The sequence below is a fragment of the Loxodonta africana genome, chromosome 7 (genome assembly GCF_030014295.1).
Source record: "Loxodonta africana isolate mLoxAfr1 chromosome 7, mLoxAfr1.hap2, whole genome shotgun sequence".
Lineage (NCBI taxonomy): Eukaryota > Metazoa > Chordata > Mammalia > Proboscidea > Elephantidae > Loxodonta > Loxodonta africana.
Genome location: NC_087348.1, coordinates 132,910,378 through 132,933,023, shown reverse-complemented (window position 1 = coordinate 132,933,023; position 22,646 = coordinate 132,910,378). Strand labels below are relative to the sequence as shown.

At 44.5% G+C, this 22,646-nt stretch overlaps 1 protein-coding gene across 5 annotated transcripts in view; it reads left to right on the top strand.

Moving 5' to 3' along the window:
• Positions 1–22,646, top strand: part of PPP2R1B (protein phosphatase 2 scaffold subunit Abeta) — a 54,597-nt gene that overhangs the window by 29,263 nt on the left and 2,688 nt on the right. For 2 of the 5 annotated variants that reach the window (XM_010595452.3, XM_010595450.3), the window contains 5 exons: positions 2,152–2,212; positions 7,412–7,566; positions 7,937–8,079; positions 8,851–8,984; positions 9,430–11,910. In XM_010595452.3, the coding sequence (XP_010593754.1) occupies positions 2,152–2,212; positions 7,412–7,566; positions 7,937–8,079; positions 8,851–8,984; positions 9,430–9,446 (510 nt within the window). In that variant the 3' untranslated portion in view covers positions 9,447–11,910. Of the gene's footprint in view, positions 1–2,151; positions 2,213–7,411; positions 7,567–7,936; positions 8,080–8,850; positions 8,985–9,429; positions 11,911–13,453; positions 13,576–21,186; positions 21,220–22,646 lie in introns of those variants that run through there. The other 3 variants (XM_010595453.3, XM_010595451.3, XM_023554779.2) reach the window with 2 other exon arrangements.

Sequence of the window (22,646 nt, the reverse complement as noted above, 5' to 3'; positions counted from 1 at the left end):
CCTAGTTGCCCATGTTGTTGTTAGGGCTGTCAAGTTGGTTCCGACTTGTGGTGACCCCATGCACAGCAGAATGAAGCAGTGCCCGTTCCTGTGCCATCCTCACAATTGTTGCTGTGCTTGAACCCATTGTCTTAGCCACTGTGTCAGTCCATCTTGTTGAGGGTCTTTCTCTTTTTTTGTTGACCCTCTACTTTACCAGGCATGATGTCTTCCAGGAACTGATCCCTCCTGATTACATGTCCAAAGTAAGTGAGACGTAGTCTCGCCATCCTTGGTTCTAAGGAGCATTCTGGTTGTAATTCTTCCAAGAGAAGTTCCCCTTAGGGTGGTTTGAATTTTCATTGGTGCATTAACCTCTAACAAAAAGGTATTATGGGAACATACGTGCACTTAAATATATATATGTATAAACACGTTTCACCTCACCACCCCCTAAAAATAAAGACATAGAATAGTATAGTCAATTTCTTGTTATATACAGGATAGATTTTGTGATTTTTAATGTCTCTGTGATACAAGGAATTTTTAACTGAAAACAAAAGCGTGTATGTTTTCAAGAGAAGTTAGCTTTGATTTTTTGCTCAAGCCAACTTCCCTGTTTATGTCCTGAGTAAAATGTCCCTAGATTACACTTTTCCTACATTCTGATTGAAGGATGTTGAGGAATTACCGTGTAGAAAAGAAATACCGGAGCTTGTGAGGCTAGTGTTATCGATGAATGTGTCATCACGTTATCAATCACTTGCTGTGTAGGTTTTATGATTAGTTCTGTTCTAAATGATGTCATGTGGATTAAAATTTCAAAGCTGGGTTTTATAACCACATCCTTTGCTTTGTTTTTTAGTAGGTGCCCTAAACAGATCTACATTTGACATACTCTTAACCCTGTTGTAGCACTTACTGTAGTGTATTGTAACTTATAATCTAATGGGGATCATAGACAAGTGATCTTTTTTAGGGCAGGGATCGTATTTGTTGAATGATTTCTTTCCAGAACCTTCCATAGTGCCCAGCATTGATTAGGCACTGAACATTTGTTGATAGTTGAATAAATGCATACTTGAATGTTCTTTGAGAAAGCTCATACTGATTTATTATTATAAAGCCATATTATCTTATTAAATCATTATTCTTAAAGCACTGCAATTTTAAATTACATTGCTTTATTAAAATATATAATTACCATTCAGGAACTTCTATGACCTGAATTAAAAACCATAACCATATAGACCCCTGGGAGGGAGGTACTAGAAAAGTGTATGTCATAGCATTCACCTACCTGGTGCACAGGGTATCAGGTGATACCAGAAACCAGACGAAACCTGTTGCCATCGAATCGATTCCAGCTCATAGCAACCCTGTAGGACAGAGGAGAACTGCTCAATAGGGTTTCCAAGAATCAGCTGGTGGATTCGAACTGCTGACCTTTTGGTTAGCAGCCAAGTTCTTTAACCACTTCGCCACCAGGGCTCTGGCATAAATCAGCACCAGGTGGCAGGTCTGTGTGAATCGGCCCCTGTCGCTATCCGTGTCCTGTGCTGAAATGGCCGCAGGGTGACGGGAAGGGCAGAGCCCGGAGGGCCGAGCTGGAGTGGTTTTCCTGCCTGTGAGGCTACACTGCGGCCACCTCACCTGTGCTCTTGCACCTGCATTATTCTCCCCCTTCTGCTTTCTCCCATCGTCCCCAAAATACTCTCTTTAATTAGGGACATCTTTTTTTTTTTTTTTCTTGGTGTCAGTGTTTTTATCCTTAGTGATTTATTATACTAACCAAAAAGGAAGAAAAACGGAGAATTATTGTTACTGATTGGTGTTTTCCTGGGCAATTAATTTTTCACAGATAATCTTGAGATCGTTTGGCAGACTGCTCACACTACATCCTTATCGGCAGCGTTGCATCTGGCACCCAGCAACCCTGTCCTCCCCACTTCGCAGGACCAGCGCCATCTCACCTGTGTTTTTCTTTGTAATTTCTATCCAGTGAAATATAGTTACAGCTCATTTGTAAATCCCATGGTATTCTTTTTCTGGTTTCAAGAATTCAGCTTATGTGGAAAAAAGTCTTTTTTAGCTGTTAGGTCACCTTGGTATAATATAAATGGATTTCTTAACTTTGGAGATGTGTATTAATGGAATATTCTGTGTCCTTAGGGTGTGGAATTCTTTGATGAAAAGCTGAATTCTTTATGTATGGCCTGGCTTGTGGACCATGGTGAGTAGATAAGTTAAAAAGAGATGACTGTGGAAAGCTTATGCTTCTGCATATATTCCTTGGTTTTTGTATACTCCCTTTTTAGAAAGGAGTCCTGGTCTGACCAGATGTTTTGTATTTTGCCTTAACAATGCAGGGATGGAGGCAGGCTTTGACTCAAGTCCAGTTAGCTTCCTCTGGACACAAATCTGACATTTCTGTTTTCTACCAGTCTTCGTATTTTATTTTCTCCATTAAGCAGTCTCTTTACCCTGTGTCTTACTGATTCCATTACATTATTTTCAGAATATCTTTTCCGTACACACATTCACTCCTTTCTTGTCCCGAGGTGTTCCGCTTGATCGTTTTTTAAAAAATGACTTATTTCCAAAAAATATAGGGGTGGGGAAGCATCATGATAAAAAGTAAGATGTGGAATTATTCTGCCTCTGGGGGAGGTGCAGTAGCTAGGGGGGGCCTCAGAAGGGTCCGTGTTGCCATGGCAGCCTGAGGTTTATCAACAGTAGATCCCAGTCCCTCCTGACTTGCCTAGAGCAGAGGAGGACTAGAAGCCCTCTCCAAAGGCCTCCACTCTAAGCTTGTTCATGCCCACTTCCCTGAATCTAAGTATGGGTTTTAGTGGGTTAGATTTCAAATGTAGCAGCTCTGGAACCCGGTTAGCTGTCCTGCCCTCCACGGAGCAGCTCCCCTACTGTTGGGGATTGCATTATGTCCCAAAAAAAAAAAAATAGGTGTTGTAAATCCTAACCTGTTTGCTTGTGGTTATAATCCTGTTTGGGAATGGTGGTCTTTGTTATGTTAATGAGGCAGGATTAGTGTAGGGTTATCTTGAGTCAGTCTCTTTTGAGATTTATAAAAGAGATTAAACAAGTGAGCAGAGCAGAGATGGGGGAAAGAGAGATGCCAGCTCATTTTTATGAAGATAGCCCATGAGCAGAAGCTCAGAAGAGACAAGGGCCTCCCTCCAAAGCTGACACACTGAATTTGAACTTCTAGCTTCCTAAATTGTGAGAAAATAAATTTCTGTTTGTTAAAGCCATCCACTTGGTATTTCTGTTATAGCAGCACTAGATAACTAAGACATCTCCCCTTCCCTCTGCTCTTACTTTCCCAACTATCAGGAGCTCTCCTTGCTTCCAGTCCCAGCATCTTCCTCTTCTCAGCTCTAGCTCCCCCTCATCAGGGCCCTCACTCCCCTTGCTCCTCAGTGTGACTGAGCCTGGCTTAGCCTACGGGGGCCTGGGGAGGTTTGTGAGGGGCATGTGGTAAAAGGCATATTGTCACAGGTCTGCTCCCTGTCACTCTTCTGTAGTGCAGCCAGTAGTCAACTATTAAACAGAAGAAAAACACGAGAGAGCTGGAGACAGTGAGGTACAGTGTGTCCAAACTGGGAGTCCCAATGTGAGGAGGTGTCTCCAACAAGTATAGACTAGGTTGGACAGGGATTGGAGTCAGAATAAAGGCTTAGGTGGGAAGAAATGACTACTTGGCATTTTTGGAGTGACAGAGAAGGTATACAGTGGTGCCCAGTAAAAGATTATTAGGAGTGGGAGACATCAACTGTGACCTAGGGTAGATAGGGCCTGGATTTTTTATTTTGGTGAAAGAAAGGCTACTGCTTGCACCCTCACTGCTGCTGCTAAGGGTGCTAGGAGGATGAGGTCAAGGCAGGACAAGTAGGACAGCAGGGAGTAGTAACAGTTGACTTTTGGGTGAGATTTCAGGTATGTATAGATGGGTATATCCTCTTACCTGCTAGGCAGCAGTGGCTGAGAGAGGGGCCTTCTGTACCAGGGAGGTCCAGTGCCAGGTCTCAGGTCCAGACCCAGCAGCTGCAGTGTGGTCTGAAACCTGTTCCGATGAGTCTTCTAGGGAGCTCACCCTGTGTTGTGAGCTTTGGTTCCATGTTTTGCTGGATTTGCTAGGCATCCTGTTGAGTTCCACAGTATCTTTACCGATTGTGTCATTGTTCATCTGTGGGTGCTGATGCCTGGAGATTTGTGAGGAGTAGGGAGGTTTGTGTCTGCCTATACAGGTAGGTAGCTTTGTTAAGGGCATATTTGTATCATACAGGGGGTCATGTGGGTAAGAGATTGTGAAGAGGGAGTGAGAAAATCTGTAAATCTGCAGGGACATATATGTGAATACTTCAGCATTTTCAGACTGGATTGTGAAGACTGCTTTCTTTTTTTCCCCCTTCTCTTCTAAAGTTACCATTTTATGGCCTAATTTTTTTTTCCCCTTATAAAACAAAGTTTAAGTTTGTGCAAATCATAGGAAAGAAATTGCTCTCTTTTTAGGGGGAAAAAAAGTGTTCATATTGTTTATAATAAATATTTGATGTTGTTGGGAATGGCACATCCAAGCAGATTATTCATTACTCCCTTTGAAAGCCGGCATTCTATTTTAGGACGATCTTTTATTTGGAGGAACTTGTAAAGTCTTACTATTCTACAGAGAATTAAATTCCTGACACCCTTTCTATGTTGGATTGCTCTGTCAAGTTTATTTCTTCTACCTCATTCCTTTGAGTTTTTCCTCTACTTTGGGGACAGGAGTGACCTTCATTTCTCTTTTCTAGCAGCATACAGAAGTGAGGGCTGCAAGCATTGCATGGTGAAATGCCAGTCCTGAAATGGTTTTATGTTTAATTAACCAAACTACTTTTTTTTTTTTTTTGCATTTTAAATAAGTTTTATATAGTGATAACCGATAAAATAGATTTTTCGAAACTTTTTTTCAGATTTTTAAACTATTAAAAGAATTTTGTGAAAAATCCCTGAAAATATAAGGAAAAAAGTATCACCCATATTCCCACAGTTCAGTATGTAATATTGATCAGAGTGAGGAACTTGGAAGGGGAATTTATTTTATATAGAAGAAAGGAAAAAGTACGAGCATTAATGAGCATGTACTGAGTGAGTTGGATCTTTAGAGATATCTTGCAGGTCAGCCAGACTTTGGGGGCAGGGAGCGAAAGACAGAACAAGGAGAGACAGTAGGCAGAACTGTGGAATGGTTTGCATTCTTCTGACAACAAAATTGAGAGGTGCCAAGAACATAGGCATCTGGCCAAGTAGAGTTTAGTACAGTTAATGTCTCAGTCAAGTCTGAATGTGTGTGTGCTCCATCTCTCGTTACTCTGGCAGTGGGGTCTCATCCTATGGTGATGGCATCATGATGAGGGAAACCTCAAGAAGATGAAAAAACAGTAATTAGAGGAGAAGACACAGAGGGTCTAGGTAGTTCCACCTTAGGGGGAGAAGACAGGGAACGAACGGGCTTGTGCCAAAGACAGTAACTGTGGATGGAAAGGGAAAGAATTTGTGCCAGGGGTAAAACAGTTGGCTTGGGATTGCTTCTTGGAGAGTGCTTCTGGGTATTACCACCAGCAGGTCACTTCTCCTGTGGATTTTGGTCAAGTTAAGTGTTGGTAATAAATCATACAGTTCCTTGTCTGTGCTGTCTTGCTCGTTCTCATCAACATCATTGCCTGGAAGGATCTGTGGACTGGGAAGAGTTGGATATTCCTTGTCCAAGGGGCTTCTGTGGGTTGTCTAGGATTGGGGCAGCCTGGACAGTCTGGCTTGGATAGCTATTCTTTTCTCTTCACCCAGCAGGGTTGAGCTTTCCTCAGACGAGAAGTAGAATAGGAAGTTGGTGCTCACCACCCTAGATTTGTTATCTAAGCCCAAATCTTGAGTTTTATTAGACCTGTGAAATGGAGTGACGTCAAGCCTGTCTTTGTTCAGTGCTGTATATAGCACTTTAATAGCTAGATTTTATGGTATCTTTGATAAATGTTTTTGTAGGAAATATTTGGTGTTAAGACAGGCATATTTACTCACAGAAAATATTGGACATGTCTCAACTTAAACATTTTTGGTATGAAGAGGCAAGTTGGTCTGAAGTTTTTTCTGTTGTTGTATAGATGACTACCATGGCCCTTATAGGATCTCCTTTCTCTCTTCAGCTGTTCTCCTTGCTGCTGCTGGAATAATCTTGCTAAAATACCACACTGGTCATTGGGTCACAGCTTTGCTTTAAAAACTCATCCTTGTTTGTCTTTTTAAGTCCAAATTTAGTTTTCAAGATGCTCTGTGTTCTGGGTCCACACTAACTGTCCAGCCTTGCAGGCTCATAGATCATACTTTTTCCCTTGTGTCCTTGGTACATTTTTTTGCCCGTTCAGGAATTCCTCCTCTCTTTATGCTTATAGAAACCCTCCCTAATCCTCAAGCCAGGTTCAAGGCCTGTCTCTTTCTTGGAATCTTCCTAGACCTATCCTTTTCACTTTTGTCTAAATTCTTGCAGCCTTCACAGTCCTTCCTACACAATTTAATACTTACAGTTAGTCTTGTTACCGTGTGACTTCTTGGGGTACATTAGCTCGTATTTTTCTGAAAGAGTATAAGATTTGTGAGAGGAACTGTCTTATATATTCTGTCTATAGTACATAGCACATAGAAGGCTCTTAGATGTTTATTAATTAATGGTGATGCATATAAGAAAGGAGCCTTGGTGGCACAGTGGTTAAGCTCGGCTGCTAGCCAAAAAGTCGGCAGTTTGAACCCACCAGTTGCTGTGAGGGAGAAAGATTTGGCAGTCTGTTCCTGTAAAGATTAAAGCCTCAGAAACCCTGTCCTGTAGGGTCTCTATTAGTCGAAATCAACTTGATGGCAACTGGTTTGGTTTTTAGTTTTTTACATACATTTTCTTTATACATATTACATTTTGAAACTGTAGTAAGCCCAGATCAGTATATTTTGAGAAATAACTGATTATGTTTGCCATGCAGTATGATTAAATTCGGAGTCTATTTGCAGAGAGGTTTTGTTATTGATCTACGTTGATGATAAACCCAAACCAAACCTGTTGTGGCTGTCAATTCTGACTCATAGTAACCCTAGAGGCCAGAGTGGAACTGCCCCATACGGTTTTCAAGGAGTGCCTGGTGGATTCGAACTGCCGACCTTTTGATTAGCAGCCGTAGCTCTTAACCACTATGCCACCAGAGCAGAACTGCCCCATAGGTTTCCAAGGAGTGGCTGGTATATTCGAACTGCTGATCTTTTTGTTAGCATCTGAGCTCTTAACCACTGTGCCACCAGAGCCCCGAGTAAAATAGGGTATGCATATAACATGAGCTGATGCTTATAATGTAAACTGTATGAAAATGTGTTCTTTTCCTCTTTGCAGTGTATGCCATCCGAGAAGCTGCCACAAACAACCTCATGAAACTAGTTCAGAAGTTTGGTACGGAGTGGGCCCAAAATACCATTGTTCCCAAAGTGTTAGTAATGGCAAATGATCCTAATTACTTGCATAGAATGACCACTTTGTTCTGCATTAATGTAAGTATTACCTAGCTGTTACCACTGATCCCTGGCATTAAAGCAGTTATTCAGGACTGAATGTCTGAATTCTGAATATCCTATCTTATACTTAGAATGTATTTCTTATATATTAGAAGATGGAGTAAATGGCAGTTTTAAAATTCATGTTAAAATCTATAGCAGTGTTTTAAAAGTTGCAATTTGGTTGTGACTTCTGGTCTAATTCTTTGACTCTCTGAGTGCTACCTGTGTCCTCATTCAGATGCTCAAAGTAGAGACATGTTCCTGTTGGTTAAGGACTTATTAGATATTAATTTGTTTCATTAGATTTTGGAATTTTTTTTTAAATGAAAGTGCTTTGAATGAGCCTTCCTTTTTATTTTTCTAGGCACTGTCTGAAGCCTGTGGTCAGGAAATAACCACTAAGCAAATGCTGCCCATTGTATTAAAAATGGCAGGAGACCAAGTGGCAAACGTTCGTTTCAATGTGGCCAAATCTCTACAGAAAATTGGACCAATTCTAGATACTGAGTAAGATTTTGGTGTTATTCTTGTTTTTTAAATTTTATTATGTTTTGGGTGAAAGTTACAGTGCAAATTAGTTTTGCATTCAAAAATTTATACACAAATTGTTTTGTGACATTGATTACCATCCCTGCATTGTGTCAGTATTCTTTGCTTTTCCACCCCGGGTTCCCTGTGTCCATTTGTCCAGTTTTCCTGTCCCTTCCTGCCTTTTCATTTTTGCCTTTGGGCAATAGCTGCCCACTTGGTCTCCTATACTTGATTGAACTAAGAAGTACGTTCCTTGCAGTGTGTTATTGTTAGTTTTATAGGCCTGTCTAATCTTTGGCTGAAAGGTGGATTTAGGGAGTGGCTTCAGTTCTGAGTTAGCACAGTGTCTGGGGGCTGTAGTTTTGGGGTGTTACTCTTGTTTTAAAAGTAGATTTTAAATTTACCTTATAAGGTTGCTATGAGTCATAATTGACTTAATGGCAGTAGATTTGGTTTTTTGGCATGGTGGAGAATAATGGCTAAAATTGAGTTCAGTGGTTTTCATCTTACCTAATATCTGAGTTTGTTTAGAGAAAATAAAGTAATTTAACAACCATTTTTGAGGGTGGCCATTCTTCTATATTTAAGCCATGTATATGCGTAGATCATTGTCTGAAGCAAATTCTTCTGAGAACGTCTTTAGAAATGGTTTGTCAAGTTTAAATTCTAGGTGTTTTAAATGATTTTTTTTATTTTAAACTTTAAAAATTACCTTAGACCACATAGCACCATAACTCATTTCTCCAGCCCAGAAGCCTACCTTTCACAGATACTGCTGTTGAATTTCAGTGCGTTGCAGGGTGAAGTTAAGCTGGTACTACAAAAGTTAGGCCAAGATGAAGACATGGATGTCAAATATTTTGCTCAGGAAGCTATAAGTGGTATGTATTTGTTTTTTCACTTGCAGCTTATTCTTTGGTTAACAGGGTTTCATTTCTCTGTTGCCTGAGTGATGGTCAGTTGGCAAGGTTGTAAACATTCTATGGGAGGTAGGAAGGGTGGTGAGTCTCATGGAATGTTGGTGCCCCTCTGGTGAGGACCTTCCTGGCCCATCACTCTCTCATAAGTGATGGATAGGCCATTTTCTCAGTTCAGTATCTAGGGCTGGGTAAGAATATGATTCTTTACAGGTAAGAACAGTTTTGTTTTAGTTTAGATTTTAACCAATTTTTACAGTTTTAACTTGCGATTAGCCTGGCAGAGTAAAGACACTGACTACAGTGAGATGTATAGTCTGATGCTTGGGATCATTGCTACTGGTCTTAATATTCACATAGTTCATAAACTTTCTGCACCACTGACATGATTTTGTTTGGAATTTTCCAGTTCTTGCGTTGGCATAATGAGGAACAGGAGGGAAAAGGCTTTACTGAAATTGTTACCACAGATTTCTAGTCAATGCGTTCTTAAGCTGGGTGGAAAAAAATGGAAAGCCTTCAAGATCTCATCCAAGCAAATGGCAGCACCTTACAAGAAATCAAATTTCAGTGACTTGATTCTTTCTAAAGATGAAACGGGATTGTTTTTTACCTGTCTTCTTTGTTGGGATAATTATTTGTCATTCTTACTGTTTCTGACCAATTCCTGACATTTGGTACAGTCATCGCTTGATTGTCTCCTGATGCTTATCTGTGACTTGTCTGGGCTCCTGGGTCTTCACTGTGTAATAAGGCCCTAAAAAAAAAAAAAAAAAAGGCCCTGGCCACCTAATATTCCCGACAAAGCCTGGGTAGGTTCGGACCCAGACCTGGAGAGGAGTGAGTAACTTGATGTTTTTACATGTATCTGTGTGTCCCTCCATCATTCCAATGTTAAATATACATCGTTTAGAATAACTTGTCTTATAAATTCTCCGTTTGGGAGACATACTGAGATTTGACTGTAGTGAAAGCCACGTTTTCCTGGATATAATGAGGGTCTGCATCAGGGTCTCCCAGGAGAGGGGAACGTGGAAGCTCAGGGTTAATGTATTGGTTAGTTTGGGCTTTATTTGCTCTATTCTGACTGTAATCATGCCGTTCAGAGACCTGAAGTGTGGACGCATCTTGCTGCTAACGTGTGATGTTGAAATCTAACCAAATTTCAATGGCTCACCAATTTGACGGCACTCAAAAACACTTCTGTCTCTCTCCTGAGAAATTGTATGTTGAGTGCCTCCTGATAAGCAGTGGTTCTACGGTTTCATTGTGAGATTTTAGCTTCGATTTCTAATGAGTAAAGGGACTATTGGTATAATACTGTGTAGATCTCTCATCTTGCCCTGGTTCTGCTTCAGCAGTGGTAACATCTGGTCACTGCTACAGTGTACAGTAGCTTTCCAAACTGAAGTTTCATTACTAGTTTTTTGATACGGGTGATGCCAAAGTCTTTATCATTTGAAGTGTTTGTTTTTCTGCTTTTACAGTAAAACCTCATAATTCTTCCTGGAATTTAAGATAATGGGTTAAGCTGAAGGGTTTGCTGAAGCTAATTATTAATATGTAAGGAAGCTTCTTTGAAGCTGTCTTTAAAAAGCACCCATTTACTAGTTGATATTCCAATTACCAAGCATTCTTTTCAGTTCGATTAGAATACCTTCCGTGAGGAGCTCTCTGAAACCATGACCGCCCCCCCTTTAGGTGTATTTAATTTACTCTTTATCCTTAAAATATATACATGTGTCTTTAATGGAGAATTTAAATCTTTTCAATTTATTTACATTTTTAATCTTTTCAGACTCATCTTGTCTCTAGTGAATTTTTATTAGTGAGGTTTCACTGTAGCTTCCTTTTCTTTCAGTGCAGTTTGCTTGTTTCCATTTTGGCTTTTGAGTTGTTTATTCCTTCACAACCTTTTAAACCAGCCAGACTGTTCTGTTTTGTGAAGGCTCAAAGACTTCCATAAAACTTTGTACATTAAACAATTACATAAAATGAAGTGTGACTAAATATTTTCAAATTTGTCCTAGAAAAATTGAACATTTAAAATCCGAAATGACCTGCCTGCATTTTAAACTGCCAAATTACCTTATAATAAGTTTTAATTTTACTGCTTTTTGGGTAAAGGGTTAAATATTTTTCTAAGCAAAAATCTTTTCTACTTTCTCATTTTAATATCTGAAACTGTTAGTTAGGTTAAGTGCTACAGCTGCTAACCAAAAGGTTGGCAGTTCAGATCCACCCGGCGCTCCTTGGAAACTCTATGGGGTAGTGTTACTCTCTCCTAGAGGGTCGCTGTGAGTCAGAATTGACACAGTGGCAATGGGTTTTTGGTTCTATTATGTTTTAAACATTTTAAGTTTAGTTTCGTGGTTCTTTATATTTTGTTACCTATAGGTTATGTCGTTGAATTTCATATTTGAGAGACTTTTTTTTTTTAAGCCTTGAAACAAATTTGCATAACTGTTATGTTACTCTTTGACTGGAAATGCCATTGGTTTGGAGATAAACTTTTAAACTTCCTTTGTTTCCTCCCACAGGGAGCCCTGTGCATTGTCTCTGCCCCAGACTGTCAGAGGGGGAGCCAGCGAGCCCAGCAGGGCCATCTTTCTGGTGACCCCTTAGGGACTTTATTATTACTTTTTGACTTAAGCAATAGGGTATCCCTTTTGTTACTCTTCAAATAAATTGTTCTTTGGCTCTTAACTTGGTCATTTTCTCTGTGGGTTAGTTATCTTGATCTCACCAAGAATGTAAGCTCTGGGAGCTCTTGAAGGGTGGGCATTTTTGTTTGTTTTGCTTCCTGCTGTATAACCAGCACCTAGATCAGTGTCTGGTGTACATAGTAGGTACTCAATAAAAAATGCGTTCAATGAATGAATTCCTAAAATCTGTTTTCTGATGTGTTTCATGCATGGAATGAGTCATCAAAGGTACCAGACTGCATCTCATTCTCCCATTGACACAGTGGAAAGATTTTACTGCTCTCGAGAAACAAGCTGCATGTGGCCCTTCTCCAGTCCCCCATTGCAGGCCACAGTTTGATTTGTATGTAATTCTTTTGCCTCCAACAAACATTGCTCTAGTTTCCATTCGAGGCAATTTACATCAGTTGTTTGGCTAATAATTAGTAAAGAAAATCAAAGACACACATACAACTTAAAGCTGTCACTGGAATTCACTTTATTTTTTTAAACAATTTATGTGGGGTTATCCTCATGGGTTAAGAGACCAGATATTGTTTCTCTATTGTTGGCCAAGAAGATATGAACGAAAGGTGCATCTGTTTAATAAAAACAGGCAAGTTAACGTTTGGTGTCTATTGAGGACTTCCTGAAACAATGGCCAGCTGTCAGCTTCTGGAAACACCACAGCGTGGCCGCCACGGTGCGAGGCCCTGGGATGTCTGCTGGCCAGTGTGTCCTGACTCAACATTGACAGCAGCTCAACTTGTGAGTGAGCCATCTCGTCCAAGCGTCCAGGATGCTTGTAGAGACCTGCAGGGGAAACAAGTCATTCCTGACCCGGTGTGAAGCTTCGTCAGTTCTTTCTTGCCACAGTTTTGTTCCTGTATTCACTGCTTGTGTTGTCAGTGAGTTCGAAGTCTGGTGTTTTCATGTAGAAATCTCATTGGTTCCACTTCCCCCAGGGATGGCAGGGCAGGGGAGGTCAAACAAGTTGGGTGCTTTTCCCTTTGACTTACTTTCCGCCAGTGTTCTTAAATCCTCTAGCGTTTTTTTTTTTTTTTCTTTTCCTTTTGGCACTCTCGTATTAAAGCTTCCTATTTTTCCACTTCTTGGATATAAAACTATAGAGAAGGAAGGATTTGTCGCCTAGTGTCCTCGGTTTAACAATGAAGTGATTGTGGTCTGATGTAATTGTTTCCCTTTGAGCCTGTTGTACTCCTGATTCCATCTAATTCCTTGCTCCTGTCTTTCCTAATCATGCCACAGGTCTCCAGTCCCAGAATCATCTGATTCTTCCCCGTTAGCCTCCAGAAGCCCACTGTTTGCAGGATATTACTTAATCCTCAGTGGAGATGGAAATCTTCTCGAGGAGGAAGGGAGTTTAATTATTGGATGGAAATGCCATAGTCATTTCTTTCTCCAGAGCTGTTCTCTTAAACTGATGTCGTCAGTTCTGGAAGGAGTCGGGTGTCTGCTGTGTTTGGATGGGCTCTGTAAGCCACCAGTGACCAAGATATGGGGGAGCCCCCAGCTGGGTGCCATACAGCCGAACAGATGGCCCTCTCCAGGGCCCCTCGAGTATGGTCCAGGTGTGCTGGCCTTTTTTACAGTGGCCAATATGCATGTTGCTGTGCTTCCCCAATGAGGTTGGAAAGAACTGAGGGCATCCTGCTAGGAATCACAGGTGGGCTCAGGAGGGATGTGCCCTCCTGGGGCTGGTTACACACCTGCTGTCTGTGTGTCTAGTGGTGGCACAGAGACTGAGGAAGCTAGATTTTCCTGTGAAGGACAGTGAAGAGCCCAGTGCCCCTGGGGCTGATAAGAACCACTTCCTGAGACCGAGAGGGCCTGGAGAGGGCACTGGGAAGGTAAGTGCCACAGAAGCCTGGGTCTGAATCCCACACTTGAGTTGAGGTAGGGGCGAGGGCAGCCAGGGTGGCCTGTGCTGCAGGGGTCGAAGCAGGGTAGGCCAAGAGGCAGTAACCTCCACTCTGTCCCCAAGGAAACAGTTCAGTTTTAAGGGCCAGGAGAGTGTCAAGCCTGTTGTCCTATGGCACTTCATTCTGGCAGTGCTTTGAGGGGTGGTGTGGGCTGTCCAGAGCTTTGTCACTTCTGTGGTCCCCAGGACTATGCAGAGGAGAAAGGGGTGGTTTGGTGAAGAGTTGCTTATAGAAATGGGGATGTTTTTCCACGTAATTCTCAGAGATAGAAAGTTACTTGCCACAATTCCTTTTAGATAGTTGTTTCCATTCATGGAAAAAATAGTTTCTGTCAGGCTTACTGTGTAATAGTCTGAATGATTTTGAAGCCTCATTGGATGTCACCCTGTATGGAGAAGGTGTGCAAAAAGGTTCAAGTTCAGCATCCAGAGTTGGTGCCAGCCACCACCCTGGAGCTGTTCATCAGAGGTGGGCGATTTAAAACATACATTCAGGAAAAGAGCTTGAGGGGCCGTGAAGGGAGTGCTGATGGTCGGCTGCATTTTATTTGGAAGCATTTGGTGTTGGCATACCTACTCAGTGGGTTTGGTGATGATTCTAACATCAAAAAGTTCGCCTTTTACATAAATCCGCATGACTTTTCTTTATGAGAACTGAGACCATGAAAACTTTTTTTCTGCCATTCTGGCCCTCAGCTGCAGGTATCCATTTTAGAATGTTCTCTTTCCCGTGGTGCTGTGCACCATGGGTTTTTCAGAGCTCTGCCCTAGGGCCAGAGCTGCCAGGTGTCTCTGGTGCAGGCAGCTCTGGGGTCATTCCCCAGGTGGCCACACTGTGGGGTACAAGCTAGAGCCAGCCCTGGGACCCTGACAGGCCTGAGGTGGTTGGCCCTTTGTGTCCTTTCATCTCCTTCCCAGAACTTGGCCGTAGGGAAGAGACCTTGGCTGAAGGATGAGGGATAATGTTCTATGTTTTTAGGCCTAAACCACAGATTTCCTTAGGAAGAAAGTAGTTATGTTTTCCTACAAATTCAGGGCCAACTGGCCATGTCATTAAGTGCATGGTATGCACCTGATTGGAGAGGGGAGCGATCGAGGCAGCCTGCCACAGCCGCCTTGCTCGGGTTTGATTGGAGAAGGCCCCGCGATGTGGAAAAATCCTGCCTGCCATTCCTCGAGCCTTGTTACGCACTTGACGTGCCTTTATTTGATCATCGTGACAGTGCTGTGTGGTAGGTGCTGTCCTCTCCATTTTTCAGGTGGCCGTCGACCTCTCCCCCAGCCCTGTCATCCCCACTTGGGAGTCTTTTCCAGGAATGGAGGCTTGGCAGTGCTAGGCCTTGCAGGCTGCAGTTCATTCAACTCGGAAAAAGCCCTTGCCCCTTGACAGGGAGCTTTACTACTTGTGTTTTACTTAAGGAAAATGGCCTGAGGGTGAGATGGAAAGGGAATTGGCTGTTGTCAGGCAGAGCCCTGTGTGTCAGGGGCCAGCAGCCAAGTGAGTGATCCAGGAAGTCATCCAATTGCAAACCAGAAATTATTCTTAACCCCTTACTGTCCCTGGTGCATAGCCAGCTCCTTGATCTACCTCAGTCGGGGAATGGGGTCAGAGCACATGGCTACGAGAGCCCTGGGAACTGTCCTCAGCTCTTGGCCAGACTCAGGACCCTGAGGGAGCCGCTTGACCTCCCAGGGTCTGGGCCTGCCAGCCCCAGAGGGCCAGCGTGGTTCCTTCTGGTGAAGGCTGGGGGCCTCCTTGGTGGTCTCTGAGCAGACCCTTGAAGCCTGCAGAGCCATCTGCGCTCTTGCTGTCGCATGTGTCCCCGCAGGGCCTGCTCGGGAGCAGCATGGACTGGCGGCATGGGCTCGGCCACTCCTTCCTGGCAGTGCCCAGGTGGGACGTCCCGCCTGACGGCTGCAGATGGCTGACAACAAAGCTGGTGGCGTGCCTCTGTCAGGCGAGGGTTAACGGGAATTCATCGAATTACAAAGTAGCTGTCACATGATTTTAATCAAAACACCATTTCCCCGATGACAGTGATGTCAGTCTTGTTATTGCAGGAAGGAGCAGCTGTGAGGGACATTGAGTCTCCTTGCTGAGTCTAGGTTTGGAGACTAAAGTGAAAAAAAAAAAAAAAAAATAGAAGCATCCATAAATAACGGGTGCAGGCGGACAGGCTGTCCTGTACAGACACTGACCAGAGCCCAGCCCTTGCACCGGCTGTCAGCTCAGACTTGCCTTCTGCATCCCTTGCTCCTGCCCTTCTTTCTATTCCCAGTTTTTCCTGTTGTCATTTATTCCCCCAGACTCAGTCACTTGAGCCCCAAGGTCTCTGGCCTGTGCCTTCTGGCACCTGGCTCTTTTCCATGCCAGCTCCATTCTCCACTCGCTAGTGAAATTTGGGCTGTTCCGGCTAGCCTGGGGGGCAGGGAACATTCTGCACGTGGGAATCTTGGCTCTTTCCAGGGCCGGGTTTTGGGGGGAAAGAGGGTCTTATCTGCCGTCCTCCTAGCTGTGGCCCGAGGGTCTGGGACTGCTTGGTCCTACTCTGCCAGCTTTCTAGGGCAATTCCAAGGAGCTCAGCTGTGGATGCCTGAAGGCTAAGAATCCTCAAGGGCTCAACCTCTTGGCTGAGGAGGTTAGTTCTCTCAAGCCCAGAAAAGCAACAGGAGCCCTGAGTCCTGTTCAGCTGAGGAGTGACTGTTTAAGCACCAAAGCCAGAGGCAATTGATCCATTCCCAGGGGCCCTCCTGCTGAGGGAGCTAGGTCCCGAAGTCCATCCAGAGCTCAGTAGTGGCCCACTGAGCAGTGTCCTCAGGCTCTGGCCTCCTCCAGGCACTGTCTGCACCATAGGGTTAGAGCACTGAGCCACTGACTCTGTTCGGAAAGACTCTCGGGGCCCTCCGGCCCTTCTCCATGCGGGGCGTAACCTGAAAGGGATGAAAAAGGCCTCCTCCTAGGTGCTAGGTTCTCAGCAGATGCTGCCCAGAACTACTCTCTTAAAATTAAGAAATCCTGGGGCAAAATTCTTGGTTGTAAACCTGATCGGGTGCTAAGAATTGGGCAGCCACCTTTAAATCTGTGAAGAGGATTCACTGGCACCAGGAACCATTTTCTGTGTTCAGCAATGGGACAGTCAAGAGTTAAAGCAAGAATAGCATAGGTGAGATGCTGGGACAGGCCACCAGGGGCCTGAGGAATGTTTTCTGGGTGCTTTCACATTTTTTTTTCACATTAGGAGCAGGGCCATGCTAGGCTGCATCTGAACCTCACAAGGACCTCAACATGAACTCAGCCAGATCGGCGCTCCCCAGTTACAGTTGGGGATAACAAGCCTTTGCAACGATTCACCCAGGTTACTGGCAGAGCTGGGTTGGCACCAGGGGCTGAGGACTTGGTCGGAGGTTCTTTGCTGCCTCCCAGGCTGTCCCTGGCAGAGAAAGGATAGGCCCCACCCTGCCCAGAGGGCCTCTGTGGCCAGGGTGGCTGTTCTAGGGGTGGGTGGGGGAAGCTCCTGGCCAGGCCTGCGTGTCTGCCCTTTGACCCTCACTTTGCTGGCACAGGGACCCTGTCTTGTCTTTTTCTTGGGGCTGACTATTCTGGCTCCCCTAGTGAGCAGAAGGAAGTTCGGGTGGGTCCCAGACTGAAGAGTGGCTAAGGCTGTGAACCCAGGGCCCTCCGAATGGCTTGCGTCTAGGAAACACCTTGGGGGCTCTTCCTCAGTTCAGCTGCACCCCCCCCCCGCCACAACTGTGTGGGTGGCTGGGGCTGGTAATGGACTTACTCCTCCTTGGGGTTGGGGTTACTCATCAGACCCCCTTTTGGGCATCTCAGGCCCTGTTACCCACCCCCTCCCCATCTCTTTAGGGAGTGAGGATTGAGTCAGAAATCTCTCCAAAGCCTGCCTGACGGGGAGAGTGACTCAATTTTGCCTTTGAGAAGCCAAATCCCTCATGTCCTGTCTTCTCTGGGCCCACATTTTCCAAGCCCTCTGCACTGCTAGCTCCTGGGTCGTGGCTTTCCATGTGCACTGCCCTCCCTCCTCCTGCTTTGCCTGGCTTGAGACCTCTCTCCACCAACTTTAGACCACTCTGAATCAGTAACCCCTAGGGGAGCCCCTAGGACCTGAAACCAGCAGAGCTGTGAATGTCCCCCTAAAGTATTTGCAGTGATGGTGTGGAGGATTTTTTTTTTTTATTATTATTTTTATTGTGCTTTAAGTGGAAGTTTACAAATCAAGTCAGTCTCTCATACAAAAATTTATATACACCTTGCTATATGCTCCTAATTGCTTGCTCTCCCTCTAATGAGACAGCACACTCCTTCCCTCCACTTTCTCTCTTTGTGTCCATTCCGCCAGCATCTGCCCGCTCATCTCCCCTGCAGACAGGAGATGCCAACATAGCCTCATGTGTCTACTCGATCCAAGAAGCTCATTCTTCACTAGCATCATTTTCTATCCCATTGTCCAGTTCAATCCCTGTCTGAAGAGTTGGCTTTGGGAATGGTTCCTGTCCTGGGCTAACAGGTCTGGGGACCATGACCACCAGGGTCCTTCTAGTCTCAGTCAGACCATCAAGTCTGGTCTTTTTACCAGAATTTGGGGTCTGCATCCCACTGCTCTCCTGCTCCCTCAGAGGTTCTCTGTTGTGCTCCCTGTCAGGGCAGTCATTGGTTGCGGGTGGGCACCAACTAGTTCTTCTGGTCTCAGGCTGATGTAGTCTCTGGTTTATGTGGCCCTTTCTGTCTCTTGGGCTAATTACCTTGTGTCTTTAATGTTCTTCATTCTCCGTTTGTCCAGGTGGGTTGAGATCAATTGATGCATCTTAGATGGCCGCTTGCTAGCATTTAAGACCCCAGACGCCAGTCTCCGAAGTGGGATGTGGAATGTTTTCTTAATAGATTTTATTATGTCAATTGACTTAGGTGTCCCCTGAGCCCATGGTCCCCAAACCCCTGCCCCTGCTATGCTGGCCTTTGAAGCATTTAGTTTATTCAGGAAACTTGTTTGCTTTTGGCTTAGTCCAGTTGTGCTGACCTCTCCTGTATTGTGTTGTCTTTCCCTTCACCTACAATAGTTCTTATCTACTATCTAATTAGTGAATACCCCTCTCCCTCCCTCCCCCTTCTCGTAACCATCAAAGAATATTTTCTTCTGTTTATTTCTCGAGTTCTTATAATACTGGTCTTACACAATATTTGTCCTTTTGCAACTAATTTTACTCAGCATAAGGCCTTGCAGATTCCTCCATGTTATGAAATGTTTCAGATGCATCACTGTACTCCATTGTGTGACTATACCATAATTTACCCATTCATCTGTTGATGGGCACCTTGGTTGCTTCCATCTTTTTGATATTGTAAAGAATGCTGAAGTGAACATGGGTATGCATATATGTTCATGTAACGGCTCTTATTTCTCTAGGATACATTCCAAGGAATTGCTGGATCGTATGGTAGTTCTATTTCTAGCTGTTTAAGGAAGCGCCAAATCAATTTCCAAGGTGGTTGTACCGTTTTACATTCCCACCAGCAGTGTGTAAGTGTTCCCGTCTCTCTACACCCTCTCCAATTTTTTTATTTTGTGTTTTTTGGATGAATGCCAGCCTTGTTGGAGTGAAACGGAATCTCATTGTAGTTTTGCTTTGCATTTCTCTAATGGCTAATAAATCGTGAGCATTTCCTCCTGTATCTGATAGCTACCTGAATGTCTTCTTTAGTGAAGTGCCTGTTCATATCTTTTGCCCATTTTTTAATTGCGTTATTTGCCTTTTTGTAGTTGAGTTTTTGCAGTATCATGTAGATTTTAAGAGATCAGATGCTGATCGGAAATATCACAGCTAAAAACTTTTTTCCAGTCTGGATTCTGCTTTATTGGTCCAGTTGGGATAGCCGCAGTGGGAAGGACATTCAGAAGACAAATGTCTGGAGACAAACAGGAGGCTTCCCCCTCTGCCTGACCTGGCTTCCTGGGTTGGCCTTGGTGATGTGTGGTTGGTCATAGCTTAATATCTGAATAGGCGGAAAGGGGTGGGGGTGGTAATTTGCAGTGATGGCTTTGTGTCTGAGAGGAGGGTGCAACCCCTTGGCTTCAGTCCCCATGAGGGGCACTGTTCAGTATGAGCTATGCCCAGCCGTCCATCCCTCCAGAGCTGCTCAGCCGTGTCCTTTCTTTGAAGTGATGTCACTGTCTGGAGCTGAGCAGAGCCGTTCCTCTCTTCAGCCCCCAGGGCAGAGTTGCTGTGGCCTGCACAGGTGACATTCCACGTGGCACCCAGGATTTACTGCACAAAGCCCAGAACTTCCTCCCATGGTGCCTTGGAATGCAGCCCGGGGTAGGGAGGGGGTACTCTCCTTATCCTGGACTCACCCAGGGAGTGAGGATTAGAACACCCTCATTGGGGACGGTCTGTGAGAGAACTCTGAAAAGTGTAAAGGGTCACCACAGATGGAGACACTGTTGTTCTAAGTCAGGGGTTTAACTTGAGGTCCATGGATGGGCTTCAGGAGGTCTAGAACCCAACACTCCCTTGAAAGTATATATCCAAAGTTGTGTGTTTATGTGCATATGGTTTTTTTTTTTTTTTTTGGAAGAAGGTTCACAGCTTTTTTGAGCGTGTCAAAGGGATCTAAGATCCCACAACTTAAGAACTGTTGTTAGGTGCTGTTGAGTCAATTCTGACTCATGGCAATCCATGTGACAGAGTAGAGCTGCCCCATAGGGTTTTCTCGGCTGTAATCTTTACGGAAACTGAGTGACAGGTCTTTCTCCTGTGGCTGGGTTTGAACTGCCAACATTTTGGTTAGAAATCGAACACTTAACTGTGCCACCAGGGCTCCTTATTTAAGAACTAAAAACACCGACAACAAAAAACCCAAACTCATTGCCGTCAAGTCGATTCCGACTCATAGCGACCCTACAGGACAGAGGAAAAGTGCCCTATAGGGTTTCCAACCTTTACGGAAGCAGACTGCCACATCTGTTTCCCAAGGAGTGGTTGGTGGGTTAGCAGCCAAGTGCTTAACCACTGCACTGCCGAGGCTCCTTTAAGAACTAGTGGGGTAGAAAGAAGCGAATCACCAAGACCAGAGCCTTGCAGCCCTGTCCCTGAGACTGGTCCCCTCACGGGCCAGGAACGCAAGTCTCTCCGGCCCTGTCCTTTACTCTGCATGGCTGAGCCTGTGGCTCTCCAAGGCCACAGCTGAACAGGATGTGCTGGGGAACGTGGAGATCAGGGGCCTGGCTGGCTGCTCACATTCTGGACAGTCTCTGCTGGCAAGTCTATTTATTTTTGCCTGTACCCGGGGGGCACTGGGGTTGTTTTTGGCAACACAAAATAAAAATGATGGAGAAATTTGGTGGGAAAGGGGAAAGTTTGCAAAACATCATTACTGAAATCCAGTACTTTCCTCAAAAAATAAAAAAGCAGCAGTGGTGTCTCAGTGCTCAGTGATAAGCATTCTTGTGAAGCCAGGCAGACTAACAGCTGTTTTGAGGTGGGGCTGAGCACCTCTGAGTGGTGCTGGGCGGCAGGGCAGGCCCGTGGAGAGGACGCTGCTCCCTTCCAGTCTGCGCAGTCTCTGTGAACTCTCCCGCTCCCCCGGTCCCTCCCGCAGCCAGCAGGTGATCCCCTACGTGGGAGCTGTCTCAGTTCTACAGTGCGGGCTCAATTTAATGCTCCTTTGACAAATGGAACAGTTTGAATGAAACCAAATCTCAGTGGAACTCGCTGCCAGATATTAGGATTTACAATTGCCCTTTTTACTCGGGGGCCGACATGAAAACAGTCCAGACAGCATAAGGGCAGCCACACTGCCATGGCGAATGCACTTTCCATTCCCTGAGGCGCTGAATTGGGCCTCAACAGGGTGCTTGTCCCTGTAAGGGGTGCACTGTGGGGGTGTGAGCAGCGTCAAGGCTTTTCTCAGATCCCAGAGAAGATGCCACATCGTCCGATGCAGGGTATTTTTTCTGGCCTCCCTGGCGGTGGTTCAGTGCACCTCCAATTCCCACCCTGTACCCCGCTGCTTGCCTGTTCTGGGGGAGCCCAGCAGGGCCCCCTATGCCTGCCTCCACCTCCCTTACTGCTGTCAAAGGCCGTTAGTCAGACCCCCTGGGCTGCTGGGCTTTTCCCTGACTGTAATCAAGGCAAGTATTAGGCAGTGCTCAGCTGGGGCCTTTTTGCGTGCAGGCTGTGGTTAGCTTCTGTCAGCGTTCTGCAGTGGCTAACGTGTACTCAGGCGATTTCAGAGCAAGGTATTATTTACCCTGCTGACGTCAATGAGAACATGTTATCCACTGTCCTTTTCTGCAGCCTGAAATGAGCACCAGAGCTCAAAGAACACTGCCACATTCCATACTTGTAAAATTCCGCCCAGGGCCTGCTGAGGTAAAGAAAGGTCCGATCTCCTTAGCCTGACATTCGTATCACCCAGGCACTTAGAAAAACAAGTTGTTTTTATTTTAATTCAAGAGGTTTGGAAACATAAAAACAGTACATTTTCCTCGCAGAAAATTACCTCATTTAAATTACCATTTGGTACAAAGATAATTTATTAAACTGCATCGTAGGCAATTGTCTAACATTGAGGGACAGGTTACATTTTGATTTGTTCACATTGGAGCTATTATGATTTGCAACTGAAGCTATTGAACTCACCAATTTTTGCTAATTTTAAAAAAAAGCACACACAAAAAAATAACTACACTTAACTTTATCAAAAGTAACTCTTTCACAGACCAAACGTCCAGCTAAGACCACCCTCCTCCCTTCAGAAATAAGCAAATAATCTTGCCCTTTCTAAAAGTGCAAATATCTCTATCACCCTTATTTCTTAAATTGCAGTTCCCAAAGAGAAGCAAACCTCCTTTTCTCTCTGCTGGTTTTCCCTTCAAAGATTTTGGTGAAGGCCAATTTCTTTTACCGTCTGTAGTAGGAAGGTATCACTCACTCATGCGTTTCCTTGATTCAGCAAATCCTAACCAGATAGATAGGCAT